This window comes from Cupressus sempervirens, chromosome 11 (genome assembly GCF_028749045.1).
Source record: "Cupressus sempervirens isolate cs-2001-9-10 chromosome 11, ASM2874904v1, whole genome shotgun sequence".
Lineage (NCBI taxonomy): Eukaryota > Viridiplantae > Streptophyta > Pinopsida > Cupressales > Cupressaceae > Cupressus > Cupressus sempervirens.
The window spans coordinates 649,811,581-649,829,625 of NC_143128.1; the positions used below are offsets into that span (position 1 = coordinate 649,811,581).

At 34.0% G+C, this 18,045-nt stretch overlaps 1 protein-coding gene across 4 annotated transcripts in view; it reads right to left on the reverse strand.

Moving 5' to 3' along the window:
- Positions 1 to 18,045, reverse strand: part of LOC149531442 (uncharacterized) — a 323,857-nt gene that overhangs the window by 63,015 nt on the left and 242,797 nt on the right. For 2 of the 4 annotated variants that reach the window (XM_089808938.1, XM_089808936.1), the window contains 2 exons: positions 9,017 to 9,205; positions 8,351 to 8,881 (listed from right to left, as the gene is read on the reverse strand). The exons of 1 other annotated variant lie outside the window; for it this stretch is intronic. In XM_089808938.1, the coding sequence (XP_089665064.1) occupies positions 8,798 to 8,881; positions 9,017 to 9,205 (273 nt within the window). In that variant the 3' untranslated portion in view covers positions 8,351 to 8,797. Of the gene's footprint in view, positions 1 to 7,547; positions 7,985 to 8,350; positions 8,882 to 9,016; positions 9,206 to 18,045 lie in introns of those variants that run through there. One more of the 4 variants, XM_089808937.1, reaches the window with a different exon arrangement.

The following is an 18,045-nucleotide window of genomic DNA, read 5'->3' on the forward strand; positions in this document are numbered from 1 at the left end:
TGACTTCATGATAACTTTTGCAATCATCTTAAAACCAAAAGATAAAGTAATACTCTGAATTATAGATTCTCATTCAATATTATAGTTAATAGTCATTCAAACCCATATTCTTAGATACAATTAGTTTAAAAAAAACCTTTATTCACTGCTAAAATGGATTATCTTTTCATCATACAAAGACAAATATTTGCAACAATAAATGCATTCATTGTATCTTGAATTTCATTTTCTTATAGACAACATATTCATGTAATCTCTACCCATCATGTCTTCTCACTCTTACACTTTTCTCCTTAGTCTTGTTAGAAAAGAACAACTACCATCCTAGTATTCTCATGCAGTTAAGAATGAATGAATGAATGAAAGATTTTTAATGACGTCCACGAGGCCATAAGCCTAAGGGACTCACATAAAACTCCTTGTCAGTCTGATGTGATTTCTCTAGGCTGTCCCTTTTGTTGTGAATTTGCATAAGTAAAATGGCCCCCTTGAGGAGTCTTGGTCCTTTGAAGAGGTCTTTTGTGTTGTTCACTTTTAAAGTTTCTTTGTGTTGGTTGCGAATGTCCTCATATGCGGTGCAATCCTTCAGATAGTGCCACTCTGTTTCCACCATACTCTCATTGCAAAATCTACAAATTCTATCCTTCCACTCTTCCTTAGGGACCTTCCATTTTCACACCTCAAATGGTGTGAATGAGATCTCAATTAGGCAATTAGTATTTTTGCCTTTCTTTTGATCTAGACTCCTAAATACTCTTTGTCGTCATGTTCACATGTGGGATAAAATTCTTTGACATAAAAGGCTTTTTTCCTACCTAAATGATTTGCCCACATGGCATATCTGATTTTTTCCGCCACCCATTTTTTTATTTCAAAATTGTTTTCCAAGGACTCTTGGTAGTCAATGTTCCACTTTTTGAACCACTTATCATTTAGTTTCTTCCATGTCTTCTTTCAATGAGCTAGTTCTCTGTCGACCACCTTACTAGGCCAGTGATGTGTATCCATTCTACCCACTTTTTTTAGATGGCTCAACAATCTAACAATTGTCGAGGTCTCCACCGAGAGCATGCCTGCCTCTACTAAAATAATCTCGTATGGAATTGTTGATTTGATTTTGAGATTAGTTGCGATGAAGTGTTTCTAAATTATTTCAATTTGCTACTATTTATGGTTTGATAGATTGCTCCCCCATACCTCCCTGCCATATAAAATAACTGGTATCACCAACAACCCAAAGAGGGTTTTCTTAGTCTTCCACTCCCATAACTCCGTTGTCCTGCACCTGTTTTGAAGAAGATAAGATGCCTTCCATCCCGCTTGTATCCTTTTTGATCTGCATGTTTCCCAACTTAGTCAGTAATGGAATCTATCCCAAATACTTGTATTCTTCTACAATTTCTAGCACTTTGTCATTAAATACGAAAGTGCATTGTTGTTTTCTTTTCCTCAAGGAAAAGACCATGATCTTGGTCTTAGAAGTGTTGACCTCCATCCGTACCTCTATGCAAAAGGTTTTTAAGTTCTTCAAATGTTCCCTTAGCCCCTATGTTGTTTTAGCAATGAGAATAAGGTCATCAGCATAAAGAAGTAATTTGATCACATATTCAGCTAGCAAAATACCCTCTCCATTGGCTTTGTTTAGCCATTCCTCCAACTTGTCAATATAGAGGCCAAACAAGGTAGGAGATAACAAACACCTTTGTTTGACCCCTATGTCGCTACAAAACATTTTGACATGCCCTCTTTGGTTTTGATTTTCACTTTAACCTGTTCATAAATTTTATAAACAATAACCCTATACTCTATTGGGACCTCTGATTCTTCCATCCTATTCCATAGCTTATCCCTAGGGATAGTGTCGAAAGATTTCCTAAAGTCAACAAAGTAGCAAAAAGCCTCTCCCCCTATTTATCCCACACTTTTCGGATGAGCTGCCTTAGGGTAATGCAATGACCAATGGTGGAATATTTTGGTCTAAAACCCGCTTGACCCGTAGCTCTTTTCCCTTCTTTCTCTACCCATCCACTAATTCTCTGCTCTACCATACTCCCATAGATTTTTCTTAATAGGGGGTTCACCATGATGGTGCGGTAGTTGGAAGGGTTGTTGACATCCCCATTTTTGTGGAGAGGAATAACTACACTGGTGGTCCATTTCGTGGGAAAGCAACCTTATGTGACCATATTAAAAATGTTCCCGATGTGTGGGGTCAACGAATCTGTGCCCCACTTTAGAAATTCAGCCTGCAACCCATCAGTATCCTGAGCTTTTCCACTCACTAATCTTCTTATCCCTAGAATAATGTCTTCATCAGAAAATTGTTCATTCGAGTTGTTGATTGTGGGGAGTGAAACTTCATCCTCTGATCTCTCATAAAGAGTCTTTGCATATTTTAACCATTGGAAATCCATAATTTTATTTTCAAACTATTTTCTAGCTTGTTGTAACTTCCTCCAAAAATCTTTAGGATTGTGTTTTTCTAACATGATTAGCTCCTTCCTCCAATTAATCACAAATTCTTTTTTTTTTGGATTTGATTAGCTATTTGTATTCTCTTATGATTGTTTTGTTTTCCTTTCTTCCTTTAAATTTTCTTTTTGTGGCCTTGCATTCTTCGTCATACCATGGGTTAGCCAAAAAGGTGTTTGAGATGCTCTTTTTTTATCCTTGTTCTCTTATAACCTTTTAGCGCTTCCTGAATTAGTGGGATTAGTGAGCTGCTGTTGATGTAGCCTTTCTTATCACTATTTTCCTTGATATTCATGATGTCATGGTGCATTTGGATTTGTTGTTCGAGAGTGGTGCAAATTATCTTTTTATTTTCATTGTTCATACAAATCTTGCCCTCTTTATGTCCTTTTGTACTGCCATTTAGGACCTGATCACTTTTCAGCCTTTTGACCTTCATATTGTATTTAATACAGAGGGGCATATGGTTTGAATTTAGCTTCATGGGACATTGTTTAATTTTGAAATCAGCTACCTTGGTGATGGTTTATTGCAAACATATCATATAGTCCACCACACTAGTAATTTTGTTTGATTTTGGTCACATGTTCATACCATTAAAACCAACAAGTAAATGATAGTTACATGCAAACTATTGACAACTATAATATGCCAAAACTATCATACATCTGTCTTTACATTTGGTTTTTTTTTGTTCTATCATCTTCTCACATTCATTCTTCATGTCACGCATCATTCAACATCAAATAATCCATTGACTCCTGCCAAGAATAGTTATAATACCAACAAACACTAAAAGAAAACTCATTAAACTTTTTAAATGTCTCTTCCCATGTATAACATGGCTTTTGTAGTTGACTCTAAAACATTATCTTCTAAAGTCATTTTCAATAAGTAATTAACACTTGTCATGACATGAAACACCTTCATCCACTTTAATAGACTCTCAACAAGTTGTTGTTTCTATAGCCCACTTTTGTTCTTTTTATCGTCCAAATGATAGGAACTTAAATAATTTGAACATATTTGCAAATAACCTTAAGAATCATGTATCCAACTAAACAATAGAGTATTGTAGCTATAATAATCCTTGATATGATCAAAACAACAACATTGTGAAAAGGAAAAAACTTCTTCTTTGGATGACAAGAATGCTAGTCTCGAGGCTTCCCTTAGGAGTATTAGGGATTATAGTTACAAAATCTTAAAGGCCTTTACAAATCATCTTAGGATCCTAGTGGTAAAGTTGGAGAGTTCAAGGAGTGACAAAACCATTATACAAGTGGTTGATGAGAAAGACAATGCCGGGGATACAACCTCTGGCCCTAGCAAAATGACTAGAGCCAACATAAGAAAGAAGGACTAGTCTGCTACTAAGGAGATTGAAGACATTAAGAAGGCTACATAAGATATGGAGAAATTGGAGATTGAAGTTGATGAGCTTCTCAAAAGTTTTCTTTAGTCTTCTTTTCAGGTATGGTTTGTGTTTATTTTTTATTATGTTTGTTATCTTTTTATTGGTATCTTTGTTGTTGATCGGTTCTTTTGGTTGGCTTTTATTTTTTCCCCAGCCTATTGTTTAGCCTTGTGAAGCTTAACAATCCATCTTTAAGGCCATCTATTGTAAAGAGTTTCAAGACCCCTTCAAACTTAACCATAACTTCACAATAATGACTATCCATTATCAGATCTAACACTTATTCATTCATTATATGTTAACTTGTGAAATTATCAATATGATAGCTAATAAAATAGCCTCACAAGTAACACAATAACGCCAATATTTTTAGCCTAGAAACCTTCGGTCAGAGGGAAAATCCATGATGGGAATTAATGCCCACATGTCTTTTCACTCTTCTAAAATACACCAGAAAAAAACTTCTCCCTATTAGAAGCTTATAGTAATGCCTAGTTAGGAGAAGACCCTATTATGAGTCACCCGATTAAAGGATTTTCCTCTAGGCTTGTTAGGAGTAACCTTGTTAAGGGATTTCTAACACAAACTAGTAAGTTATCATATTAAAGGAATTAACTTTAGATCTGTTAGGATCCTGCTCACCCTATTAAAAGTGACCTTGTTAGAGGATTTGAACTTGAGATCCTATTAAGATTCAACATGAAGAGTGAATAGGAAATAATACTTCACCATTGCTTGTACAAATCCAATTCAATTCATCATCTGCATCTAATTGTGGGTATTCAATTACCAACATGATTCCAAAACGCTTCTCGATCTCACTCCTTTACAAAAATAACATTCTACCATATAAATATACATCTCAACATTAAGGCAATCGACTACCTTAACCTAAATGTGTTACACCTAAATACAGACATCATATTCCAAGAGTGATGGATCACAAGAGAATAGAGAAGTAAGGGTGATAAGAAGATATCCCCACAAGGTTAAGTCGATGCCACAAAATAGGCAACTAGTCATCAAATCTTCAAATGGGGAGTATTCCAAAGGGAAAAAAAAGGTGTAGATCCCACAAGATAAGATCAAACAACAAACAAAGTTGTGGTATTGACTTGGTGATGAACTTTTAACAAAAAAATAAGCAGATGATTGTTAAAGACATCAATTGAGAGTCTAGTCTACAAGAGGAGGAACATAATTACTTTGGAAAACAAAAAAAAGCATGACAAGGTGGAAGAAAATGCTAAATAGGTCATCATATAGTTGCAAAATAAAGATGTAGTTTGATTCCTCAAAGAATTACTTATATTTAAATGCTTGACCACTTTGGTTTAGGAAAATAATTCGTGGCCAAGTCAAAGAAAAATGGAAATATGTTATAATAAATGAAAACAACCACAAATCAACAAAATTACAATAGGGAGAACAAATCTCTATTGACTCACACATGAATAATTTTAAGATGGAATCTAGTTTAAATATCAATATCATTTTGACAAACACTTCAAGTAGAGTAGACTAATCCAAGCTAATAAAAAATCTATTTAATATAGACTTAGCAAATGGATCAAGATTGGAGACACTAGGCACATGCCATGATGTATAGGTGAATATAAATGGCATCGCCCCAATTAGTAGCATATGAAGTAGAAATGATGAAGTAACCAATTAATACTTTCATGACATTGCTACTAGACATAAAATGGTTAGAAATGCCGATGACATTGTACACGATGTTTATTTCTTACATCGTTGCATACTCATCTTCCCTTCATTGTGAATAAGCTTACAATTTGGATGCAAATAACAAAGCTTTCTAATATAGGAGTTAGATAAAATCCATCCCATTATTCATTTTTCATGTCCTCGCCTCTACAATTATTTTAATCTTTTTGGTACAACCATTCCAAATTCTTGCCTCTTTTTAGATCAACTCTTACTATAATTTTAGTCTCAAATTATATTTTCATTAATGAAAAATCATTTTAGCCAAGTCAGAACTAATATATATTTTAAACTCCTTATTTGTACCCATGAATAAAAATGTCTAATAGCAAACTTCTTCAATATAGTGATATTGCTATCAAGATTTAATTGTGCAATTTTTGAGTCAAACTCATTGACCTATGTTTCTTGAGTAGTGATTCACACGAATCCATCTCTCATAAGAATAAATGGAACACTTAGCTCACTCATTGGATCTAGGTGATGCTCACAGAGGTGAAGCACTAAGACTTTTTGGGAGGTCACCCATCCCAATACTACTCTAGCTTGAATGCACTTAACTACAAAGTTTCTTCAATATAGTTTTAATACAATTAAATATTGATGTACATCTTTTGTATTCCTACCAAGTAATGCTAGCTTTATTAAGATAAAGATTTACATAGTCCAAATTCTTTGATTTCTACCTTGATTACTTTCTTCAATCACTTTTCTTACCAAGGAATGCCTTCTCACTTTGCCTCTAAATTCAATATATAACTACTCATTTTGCAAAATCTATCCGTAGTTTACTATACTTTTTATTCATATTTATAATAGTTTTCCCAAATAACACATGCTACTCTTAATTACCTCTTCTTCCAATCTCCTTACAAATGAAGTAATTTTTTACTACTAGCTTCTAGATGCTTTTTATCATCTTGGTGCAAGGATGATGCTTGGCCCAACAAATCCATCTCTTCAAGTGTTTCTTTTATACTATGGGTTTTAACTAATGCATCTTTTAGCATTGCTACAAATTCTCTTTAAGTCAGTATTCCACTACAAGGGCATTACACTACCACGTGGATTCATATCGAGGGGTTTAAAATGAGGTAAATAACGGGTCAATGTATTGTATAAATGGAGCGAAGGGTTTTAGGGGAGGGGATCAGGTTTTTATAAGAAAATAGGTGTAGGGGTACTAGAGGGGTTGACATAAATGGAGTTGGCCAATATGTTTTTGAAAAATAAGGGAATCCTATGCTATGCCACAAACACACATACTATGACTCAACTTCACCAAATGAAGCCCCCATGCTTAAGTAAGGTCATACATTTATTTAATTACAAAGCTATAATGAGGCTAGGGTAGGCCCCTCTTATTATTAACTATTTCTTGTGTTTTATTTTCTAATTTAGAAAGTTCTAATATATTTCCATTACTAGCTGAACCCAAGACATGTACAAACTACTATCTAGTCCCACAAGTTCCACATCTTACGCTTCTTAGCACACTTTCTAATGATTTTCACATTTCTATTATTTTGTTTTGAATTTTCAATGTTTATTTCATGACTTCTCCTATACCTTTACATTTTATCTCATATATCTTATCCCCCTTATTTCTATTTGTTACCATCATTTTTCTTGTTTTCTTCTAAAATTTCAATCTTTATTTTTGTGTTCTTATTTCTAATTTGCATTGTTTCAACCATTTTTTTCTTAAGCCTTTCTTCCCAACTCTTTATTCAATGCCTAATTTTTTTCTCTTTGTGGTTCTTTAATTTCTTTCTTCTCTACTTCTATTTTCCTCATTACCTTTCTTTTCTTCACCTGCATTTTTCATGCTTCTAGTCCATCTTTTTTGCCTTCAACTGTCAAAACTAATATTTTTAAAGTTTGCTTTCCCTTTTTTCCCATTTCATTTCTGAAGTTTCTAGCCAAAATATAAAATTTAAACCAACGGAAGGGGTAGCCACTTCTCAAAAAGAATGTGAATCACCAATCCTACTTTTCTAATGAAGCCTCCTATATCTTCCTTTTAGAACTCAATGCTTTAGGCATCAAAACTTACCCAACCTTAAATGGCTCAAGTCACAAAGAAAACCCATAGAGGCTTTAAAGAAATAATTAATAGATAGGGTCCAAGGTGTGTCAATCTTTTGCAACCCTTGGATCTTTTATTGGGTCCACTTATTGATCCCCTCCGATCCTTTTTGGCACCATATATTGATCTTCTCTGTACAAAGTATGCAGTATTTAAAAGATTCTGCCCTCAAAATCCACAGCCACAAGGAAAAGAGTGCTGGAGATCTTCATCCCGGTTTCCACAGTCTTAATCGTACTATTGAGTATTGCAAATATGATAATGAGAAGATATGGCATCTGAGTTTCAAAAGGCCAGGCAGAAAGTATAAGTAATTATCCACAGCATGTTACGAGAAATGAGAAACATGAACAAATATGAATGTATTGTCTTATCCTTGTCATGGAGTAAAAGGCAATGACAAAGAAGAATACAAATAACATCTCAACTCTGATTCAAGTGTGAACACTAATAGAATTTCAAGAAAGATCCTCAACTTCATTAACCTCTCAAGCCTAAAAAATGGATCTCAAAGCTGATATTTGAAATTCTCAGACGGCAGTAAATGTTATACGGTATAATGCTTGTATTTGTTTCCTGTTTTAATTAAAGGCAATATTAATTAGAGTCATTAATGGGTGTGTTATTTTAATTGTGAACAACTATTGCCAAAACAAAGGAACTGGGTGGCATTATATTCTAGTGTTTGCATGTGTGTATATCCTCCAAAGACTAAAAAGGGACGATCCTTTCCAAAGATGGTTATCACAACCATGTTGGTACATACACCTCCATATGTCAGCTGATTCGCTGCTAGTTACTAAGCCTGAATTTTGTTTTAAGTAAAACACTTTTATGATTCTTTGTTTTACTTTGTTCTCTATATACAATTATCACAAATCAATGTCTGGCTGCAAGAGAGATCATATACTACATATATGTCATATTTAACCCTCAAGAGGTATAAATACGGTCATAAGAATATACAGAGAGAAATGCATTGAACCCTCAAGAGGCGTAAATATGGTTATTAAAAATGATAGAGAAAACAACAGAAAGTTTGAAGGAATTAATTAAAATAAAAATAAAAAGTTGAAATTCACAAATTTGACTTAATGAAAGAAGGTTCTTGCACAGCTGAAACCAAATTGAATGATTTCTGACTCCATTAGAGACTCTTGGAGTTGCTTTATGATCTGCATCACATTTGAGATAACTGGTAAAATTAGTAGGCATGATATTTAAATGCCTTGCCAAGACCGTGCTTGACATTAAACAGGAAATCATTAAAACAATTCACTCAAAAGGGGGATTACGAGGCGATAGCTTACAAGTTTTGCATTTTGAGATTCATTTGAAATTGGTGGAGCTACTTGGTTCCATCTTTGCAATCCGCTCAAACCAACCCGAGACTGACTTGCATCTATGCCACTTTCCAACTGGGATATCTGGTTTTTCAAATATTGTGTTGCCGAGCTAAACCAATGGAGTGAATCAAATTCAAATTCTTGACCAAGCACCTAAGAAAGCACAAGATTTATAAATTCTTTGAGGAAATCTTTCATCTCTGACAGTTCACTGAAATGACAAACTAAAACACTAGATAGCTTTCGTTAATGGAATACATGGATAATGAAAAATATGCTTTAAAGTTTAAACACTATCTTAATCCATACAAGAAATTGATGTTATTGAATTCATATTACTAATTTTACCAGCTAAAATGAAATGTAAAAGGTTTGTGTTCTATATTAGTAAAAACATTAAAAAATGAGTGGCCTGCTTGTCTAAATTTCAAATTAAGCTTAAAGGTCACTGATATAGCATTTTTAGCCAATTTAACAGTAGAAAGACATACCCCGGATTGGAAATCCACCAATTATATTACAATCCAAATAGGCTTTGTATAACATCTAGAATGCACACTTATATTTACATTGTGAGCGATCAAATCTTCCTTTAACATTTATCAACATAGAATGCATCATTTAGAGCAGTACAGACAGACAATTGACCTTCAAATTCTCACATGGATTCAAGTTAGTTTCCTTGGGAGAACAATGATGGCCATAGCTTATCTGTCATAACATGATTGGCATCAGTAGTTATTTGTACTGAATGACATGACCAATCATACACTGGAGAACCAAAATGGTTGATGAGGACCAACCCATATTCTCTGATAGTTCTTTTTGTAATAACTCCAACTAGTTATAACTTCAAGAAATACCAAATTCTTTACTAATTCAGTTGTTTGACATTTCATCAAACACTTTGCAAGCAAGCTCTGATACCATTGTAATAACCCCAATCAGTTATAACTTCAACATATACCAAATTCTTTACTAATTCAGTTGTTTGACATGTCGTCAAACACTTTGCAAGCAAGCTCTGATACCAATGTAATAACCCCAACCGGTTATAATTTCAACAAATACAAAATTCTTTACTAATTCAGTTGTTTGACATTTTGTCAAACACTTTGCAAGCAAGCTCTAATACCAATGTAATAACCCCAACCGGTTATAACTTCATCAAAAATTGAATTCTTCTCTAATTCACTTGTTTGACATTTCGTCAAACACTTTGCAAGCAAGCTTTGATACCACTGTAATATCCCTTGTCAATTCAAACCTCAACTTGTTGATTTGTAGGTCAAGGAATATTGTCAAACACTTCCAATATGATCTTTATGCTTGCTGTTTCTGAGTTTCAGACTAATTATGTTTGCTTGAAATGATATCAAAGGGAATCTAAAAGCCTGTAATTGATTACTACATCTAAGAAAAGAACTAAATGCATATTCAATTCTCTTTTGGCTTTTCAAATGCATATAGATGAATTCTAAATGAAAAATGTGTACTTACAGCCAATTGGTATTTTGTCAAACACTTGGCATGCATACTATTATGTCAATCATGGAAGATATAAATATGCACATTACATCAAATATATAGACTTGCAGCTTATCACTCCTTTAGTGAGATATTTTCTAATTCAATGCTTAACATAATATTCCAAGGCTCTTGGCTTTGCTACCCCAAAAAAAATTGAGTAGAAATGACATCATAAATCTGATATAAAATGTGCATCTATAGCTACTTATGACAGCCACCTTTACAATGCCAAATGACCAATTTAAATGATGCAAATTGATTGTAGAACCTGATATACAGATCGCCCAATGAAGGAGATGAAATTGCAATCATAATCAAGCCAAGTATTGTAGCACAGGTACTGTTCACGCCACTATAGCAGCTAGCAAAAAATGTATTCTCCAATTTAAGTACAAATAGTACTGCAGAATGAAGCTCTCTTGAATGCCAGATTCAATGGATATTTCACCACCTCAAATGGTTGCATCACTGAAGAATTGATGCTCTCCAATGGCTAATTGAATATCCCAAGTTTATATCAAATGCAATTGACAATAATTGGATGCCTAACAATGAAGCTCTTGCCTCTATTTATTCTTTTCCTTCACCCTTCTAGAAGGAAATAAAATATTATTTTAATTGCACTCTCTAATAGCTTCCCCCTTTCCAATACAATAATTAGTTGTGCTTCTAGAAAATTAAATTAATTAAATATAAAGTCACCTTTAGATTTATTTATTTATTGACTTTAATTTAATTTATTTCTCCTTATTTCTCCACTTAGCCTTCAAAAATTGAAAAGCTAAGAACTCCATTGAGGGTCTAAAAGATGGGGGACATTAAACTTTTAATTGCACATTTAAAAGGGAGGGACATTAGCTGACCAAGTTGACATGATTCTTTGCAAGATTATGTTGTGATTGAATCACAATGTTAGCTCAGTGAATTGCAACAAATACAAAGGGAAGAAAGGATAAATTCCTGCATCTTATAAACATTTTGTAGATATGTTTCAACATTTTTCATTTTAACCTCTTTCACCTTGACATAGATGGTCTTTTAGTCTACCTGATCCACTGCCCCAATCACATGGTAAGTGTACATGATTAGCTTTCACTCTACCCCTTGGGGTTTATAAGACTGGGCAGTAGAAGAGGTTCTAGAGTTAGAACCTCTCTTCCTCCTAAGATTGTTTAACCTGATTCCATAGCCCAAGGGATTCTCTAATACACACATTATCAAATTCTCTGTAAAAGAATGTTAACATTGTTAACATTTTAATTTGGACCTTTCAATGCATTACAAAGTAAAACAAATGTGTGGTGAAACCAATCTTCAAATTAGAAATGAAAGTTACCTATAAAAAAAGCTAGCTTGATCTGTACAATGGATTCTTGCAATTTCCTGTCTTTACAAATATGTTTCGGGCTATCAATAATCATGCTAAATAAAATTACATGTGCATATTTGTGGATTCATCTAGGCCAAAAGGTCGACAAACAATGCAAAGCCTAAGTTATGGTTTCGGGAACGGGTTCAAGTAGGAGAACCTGATATGTTGGTTCATGAATTTTTTTTCATTATAGTCCATAAGGGTTCATGTGTGTGTGTGTATGCATTATATATACAAGAAATAAGAAATATATACATAATTATAATACTAAATCATTTCATAGTATGAATCTATGATTCTTAACAATTGTTCCTTCAATCATGGATCATATCTAGGTGATAACTATATCCTTCAAATTCTAAATCCTTGTCTAGTAAAAAATAATAAAATATTAAAGCTTTGATAATAAAAGAACTATATTTCATCTTGCAAAAACTTTATTTTTGTAGACCATATTTCAGAAGAGCTTGAGCAGACACTTAGCAACATTTATACAACCCTGAATAGATTTTTGCTAGTTTTGACCTCTGTTCAGAGTGACTTGTAGCCAGTAAACAAAGCAATGAAAGAAGTTTCCCTTAAAAGTGCATACACTTCTAAATAAGTTTTGTATCTCTTTGTACTAAAGGAATGATATTTATTTTAGCCGAAGAGCAAATAGATGTGTTTTAAAAAATATTTAATCATTGTTCTTATTTTGGATGCCGTGGGTTCCTGGGGGTCCACGCAGGTCTACGGCTAGTCTTCTAGGGTCCTCATTAGATTCTCATGGGTATGCACTTGGTCAACTCAAGGACCATGTTTGGATTTAAGGGTTCGTTTGGGACCACAGTGAAGCAAACTCAAATGAACCCAAGGGACCGAACACAGACCTTGTGAGGATCGAGCACGGACTGATTTGTGAATCCAAACACGGTTCAAGGTTCTAGGATGCAATTCCAGTAACTTAGCACAAAACAAAAAGGTTTTTATGCTTCCCATTTGTTGAGCTAAATCCACAAATTGAATAATGCAAGTGCACAAAGAAAACATAAGAACATGCTTTGGTAAATTAGGTTAAAGAATATAAGTACAAAGCCATAAGCTCCAACTTTGACCAAACATGCAATACAAAACTTGACAACATGTTGAATATAATTTAAACTACATCAACCACACAAAAAATCATCTCAAAAGCAGTTTAGAAACAAGATAGGAAGAATAAATTATATTGAACAATACTCAATTTTGGGCTATAACTATGTTTCTTGACATTTCAGGATAAGGGAAGGGGTTGGCAGGGGAAGCATTTCCAAGATGTTTCCTAGAGGGCCATTTTGAGGGCACAATAGAGGGCAATGGTGGGTGTGTGTGTGTGTGTGTGTGTGTGTGTGTGTGTGTGAGAGAGAGAGAGAGAGAGAGAGAGAGAGAGAGAGAGATGTCAAGAAATGATAACAACAATGTCAATATGTAAATAAATCATGAGTAGTAGTCTAATAGCAAAATAAATTTCAATAAAGCATTATAATAGCAGAAAATACCAAAAAATCATGCTCTATCAATATTCAAAAGTCTTAAACACCCAAAAAAATAGTCTATCAAAATGAAGAAGTCTCAAACATCAAAACACAACAGTCTATGTAACTAAGCCTCATTCAGGCTATTAAAATCCAAACACTCAGAACTATCTAGAGTCACTATCACCTTCTAGTAGGAGCGGATCATCCAAGTGTAGCCTAGCCCGTCCTACTTCCACCTACCCCTCATTGATCTGCCTAATTTCTTCAAGATCAACATTACATCATGCTGTTGGAGTCTGCTGAAACTCGGTGTCTATCAGTCTAAAAGTCTTAGGACACTATGAACTGCAACTACTCTTTCAACTCATTTTGATGTAAGCCTATTTCTTTTAATGGAGTGGATGAAGCCATAAGTGAACCAATTCCTCTCTAGTAAATTGCAAGAGAAACAAATGGATATTTTTTTTTAAACCGGTGTATCATTTCCATGAAAATTCCACCATCCAATGAGTTCTTTTGGGCAATGGTCGACTAGCATCAAGCTAAGTAGAGGATCTAGTCTAGATGCAGTCCATCTTGCATTTTCTTACTCAGAAATCATGAGTATACGGAAGAGGCAACAAAGTTGTGGGATGTAGAAGCAGAGGATACTAAATAGGAACTTTCTATTATTGCACAATCTTCAATTATTGAGGAATTGAATAGCCAACATAAGTTTAATGCTAGTAGCAACAGGGCTCCATCATCTACTAGTTAATAACAATCTTGATATGATGATGACCCATCTGGTGCTGACAATGATTATCTATCATGAGATTCTAGTTTGATCTTTTTCTCTTCAAAACATAATACAAATTAGAATGTTATGTTTCAAAATTTGGAATTAGCAATGGAATGCTTAGCATACGTATTGGGATATGACATTGTAAACTTAATTACATTTTTAGCTGCATATACATAATTTTATTTTTACATTCACATACCCAACCATCCCCAAAAATTATGTTGTACCAGCATTTTGTACTCAAACTGGTACCTATTTTGGAATGCCTCTTCCTTAATTGAACCCTCAAATTTTCCCTAAAATACAATTCTACAAGATTAGGGTTTACCATATATAAGATTTTCCTACTTACATAATTTTGTAACTTGAAATTCCGCAACATAGTTAGGGTTCATTTATGATCATGATGTTATAGCTAGATTTCTTCAAATTACGCATAATGTATACGAGGGATATAAATCAATTTGATAAATGAGTTAACTTAGGGTGACCCAATGGTAGAAGTTTAAGGTAGGTGGAATTTACCATATAAAGGGTTTCCCTACTTATATAATCTCATAACTTGAAATCCCACGACATAGTTAGGGTTCATTTATGAACATGATGTCATAGTTAGATTTTTTCAAATTACAAATAACGAATATGAGGGATATAAATCAATTCAATAAATTGGAGTTAGCTTAGTGTAACCCAACCATAGAAGTCTAAGATAGGGAGAATTTATGAGGTGCCACATAAACGTCCCACCCTAAGGCCAATAGCATATTTATCATCCCCCTTAGCCTTATGTGGCTCATGTCGTACCTATGAGGTGGTGCCTATTTGTGTTCATCTAGTCAAGTTACTCCAAGTCAAAGTCGACATGTCTGAGTTCATCCATCTTGACTCATTCACAAGTGAACATGTGGAAAGCATTTAATGTATAACTGCAATGAATTTTCTCATAGGTTCATCCTTAAAAGGATATGCATTTGAAAGCAATGTAACTTTCTCATTGGATGGTATCAGCTGATTGTAAGCAGTGTTTGTAACTAACCCTAATTAGGGTTTTCTTGAATTATCTTGGCCATTGATTTCAAATCAATCTACACAATTTCCATCGTGATTGAGAGGTCTATAAAATTCTTGGCCTTCTCATTTTTAAGGAGTGAGTTAGTCCTTAGTATCAGGAGTAAGAAAGTAGGGGTCAAGTAGCTGGAAGAATGAGAGATTGTTGCCAAGAATATATCAAAGTTAATATACAGTTTTCGTTGAAGACATGGTGGATCTTTGTGAATGAGTTTCCACACTTGCATGATTTCTACTTCTCAATGTTTAGGTTAAAATTCATTGATTGCAATTGAGGAATGTGAAGACGCATACTGAACTTCATGTTCATAGCATTTGTTGTTTGTTCATTTCAAATTGCATTGCATGGTTAGTTTGAACCTTGCTTAAGCTTCAATTCGATTGTGACTGATTACAATATGGAAATTCTTTGTTATATTTGGAGATTGCATTACCTTTGTGTATTTGTTTCATTTGACGAAGCAAAGCTTGGTTAAGGAATTCACTCATCTACGCATCATTTGTTAATATCATCAACCTTGGGAGTCACCAAGATTTTTTTAAACCTTTTCCCTTTTTGACATTTTGTCAATATTTTAAGTTCAATCCGGTTCAAGAATTCAACTTCCAACGACTTTGATGGAAAATAAATTATGTCTAGGAACATTTATGTAAGTCCCCTCGTAATTGCTAGTACAATCACACCATATTCATTGATTTATATCCAACATAAAGTCATTTGTTCACTTTGTAAACCTTGGGGTTTCTTTATTTGATCACACATTTGTTACATTGTTTAGCATTTGAAGTTTCCTTATGCAAGAGAGGATAAGGTAGTATTTTATTCTGCATTTGGGTGATCACAAAAATCACATCAACAAATAAATTTGATGAATACAGTGCTACCTGAAAAAGAAACAAACTCAATGATTAAACAAAACATAAAATAAAAATATAAATCACTAAATCAATGCATTTTAGGAAGTGAAGTCATTTAAAGAAGAAAAAAGAAAATTTAGCAGTGTCGTACTTCTACCAGTCTAACCATTAGACATGATGGCCCTTCCTCCTCCATATTAATTATTTCCCATCTATTGTGGCTTTCATAACATAGCCACCTTTTCTATCAAAATTGGGCCCTTTATTTTGCCTTCACTAGAAGCTTTAAAGGATGCACAACAAGCAGTAATAGTATCAACATTGTTTAGCCAGTAACAAGATTATCACATCACAAATAAATAAAATAAAATAAGTAGTGTAAAATGGAGAATTGAAATTTGAATTTGACATAACTTTCAATATAAAAATTCAGGAGACAAAGAATCAAGCAACAAATTTTAAACCAATCAAATGAAAAATAATTACTTGCATATATGGAATGGAATGGTATAATGGTGCCAAAAGTCTCAAATTGCATGTTTGTTGCATCATTTATGTCTATGTTCCAGCCCATGCTCTCCATTGACATTTGGGAACCTAGAGTAGTGCATGGAAAAATATATGAAGACAACCTAGATATTACGAACTCTAGGTCCAATGCTACCACTACCACTACCACCCCCAACAATATTGGCACTACCAAGGCCAAGACCTGAAGATGGACAAAACAAAGGGATGAAAGAACTCTCCAATACTACCAATGGCTGCCATCTCATCTCCTTGCCTCTTTAATTCTTTTTGTTGCTCAAATGTTTCTAGTCGAGCTTGCCTTCACGCGAATGTAAACAAGCACTTGTGTCAATGGATGGGCATCATGGACTTGTTCATGTACAAGAGTAATTCAATATATTGATGCCTCCTCCATGGTAAATTGTTCTGAAACAAAACCTTTTTACTTCTTTCTTTTGCCCAAGGATAATTTTAGCATGTTTCCAACAAGGTGCTTTTCATATTGGGGTTTGGGACATTGTAAATGATAAAGATAATTTGAACACTCAAATACTGCTGCAATTAAGTAGAAAAAAGTTAACAATTGTGTTACTTCCCAAATTTTGCCTGATTTTAAAATGTTTTTATAGCTGTTGAAATTTCTTATGAAGTTAGTTGACTGGTGAATTAGTTAAACATTATGGTTTCATGTGAAATGCAAAACTTGATTATTCGTTATATTTTCATGGGAAGTGAAATGGTGGTGAATCATTATGATGTTTTATGAAAATGATTATTTGTTATAGTAACCTTGATTTTATAATGAGAACTATGTTATTATTGTGACAATTCTCTTTTGGCAGGAGCGTGATGAAGAGGGGGAAGCATTGCCAAAGAGGGAACTGGGTAAGGGACAGCAATCCGCCTATGGGTCGACAACTATGAATTCTAGCCACCAAGGCTAAGGGGTAAACGGCTAGGCAAGCAAGAGTATACTGTGAATTACCATGAGCTAACGGGTCAATAAATATGTATTATTAAAGAAAAGATCACTAAGCATTAAATAAAAAACTAAGAACTAATGTGGCACTTTATAAATTGGATGATCACAATGCCAACATTTTATGAGGGATTTTTAGGTTTTTTTTGGTGGTTTATTGCTCAGGCAAGGTGGTGGTTTCTCTTATGACTCGTTATGGCATGAAAAAATGAAATATCATAGTCTCAAAAATAAATTAACTGCATTTGAAGGAATTTAAAGATAATCAAAGCTATCCTAATTGCCAATGGTTGAGAGGAGAATGATAGGGCATGTTCAAAGCATAGTTCAAAACATCAGACTTGGCAATAACTTAGCCACCCCCAAAATTTTCAAAAACTTAGACTCGCCAAA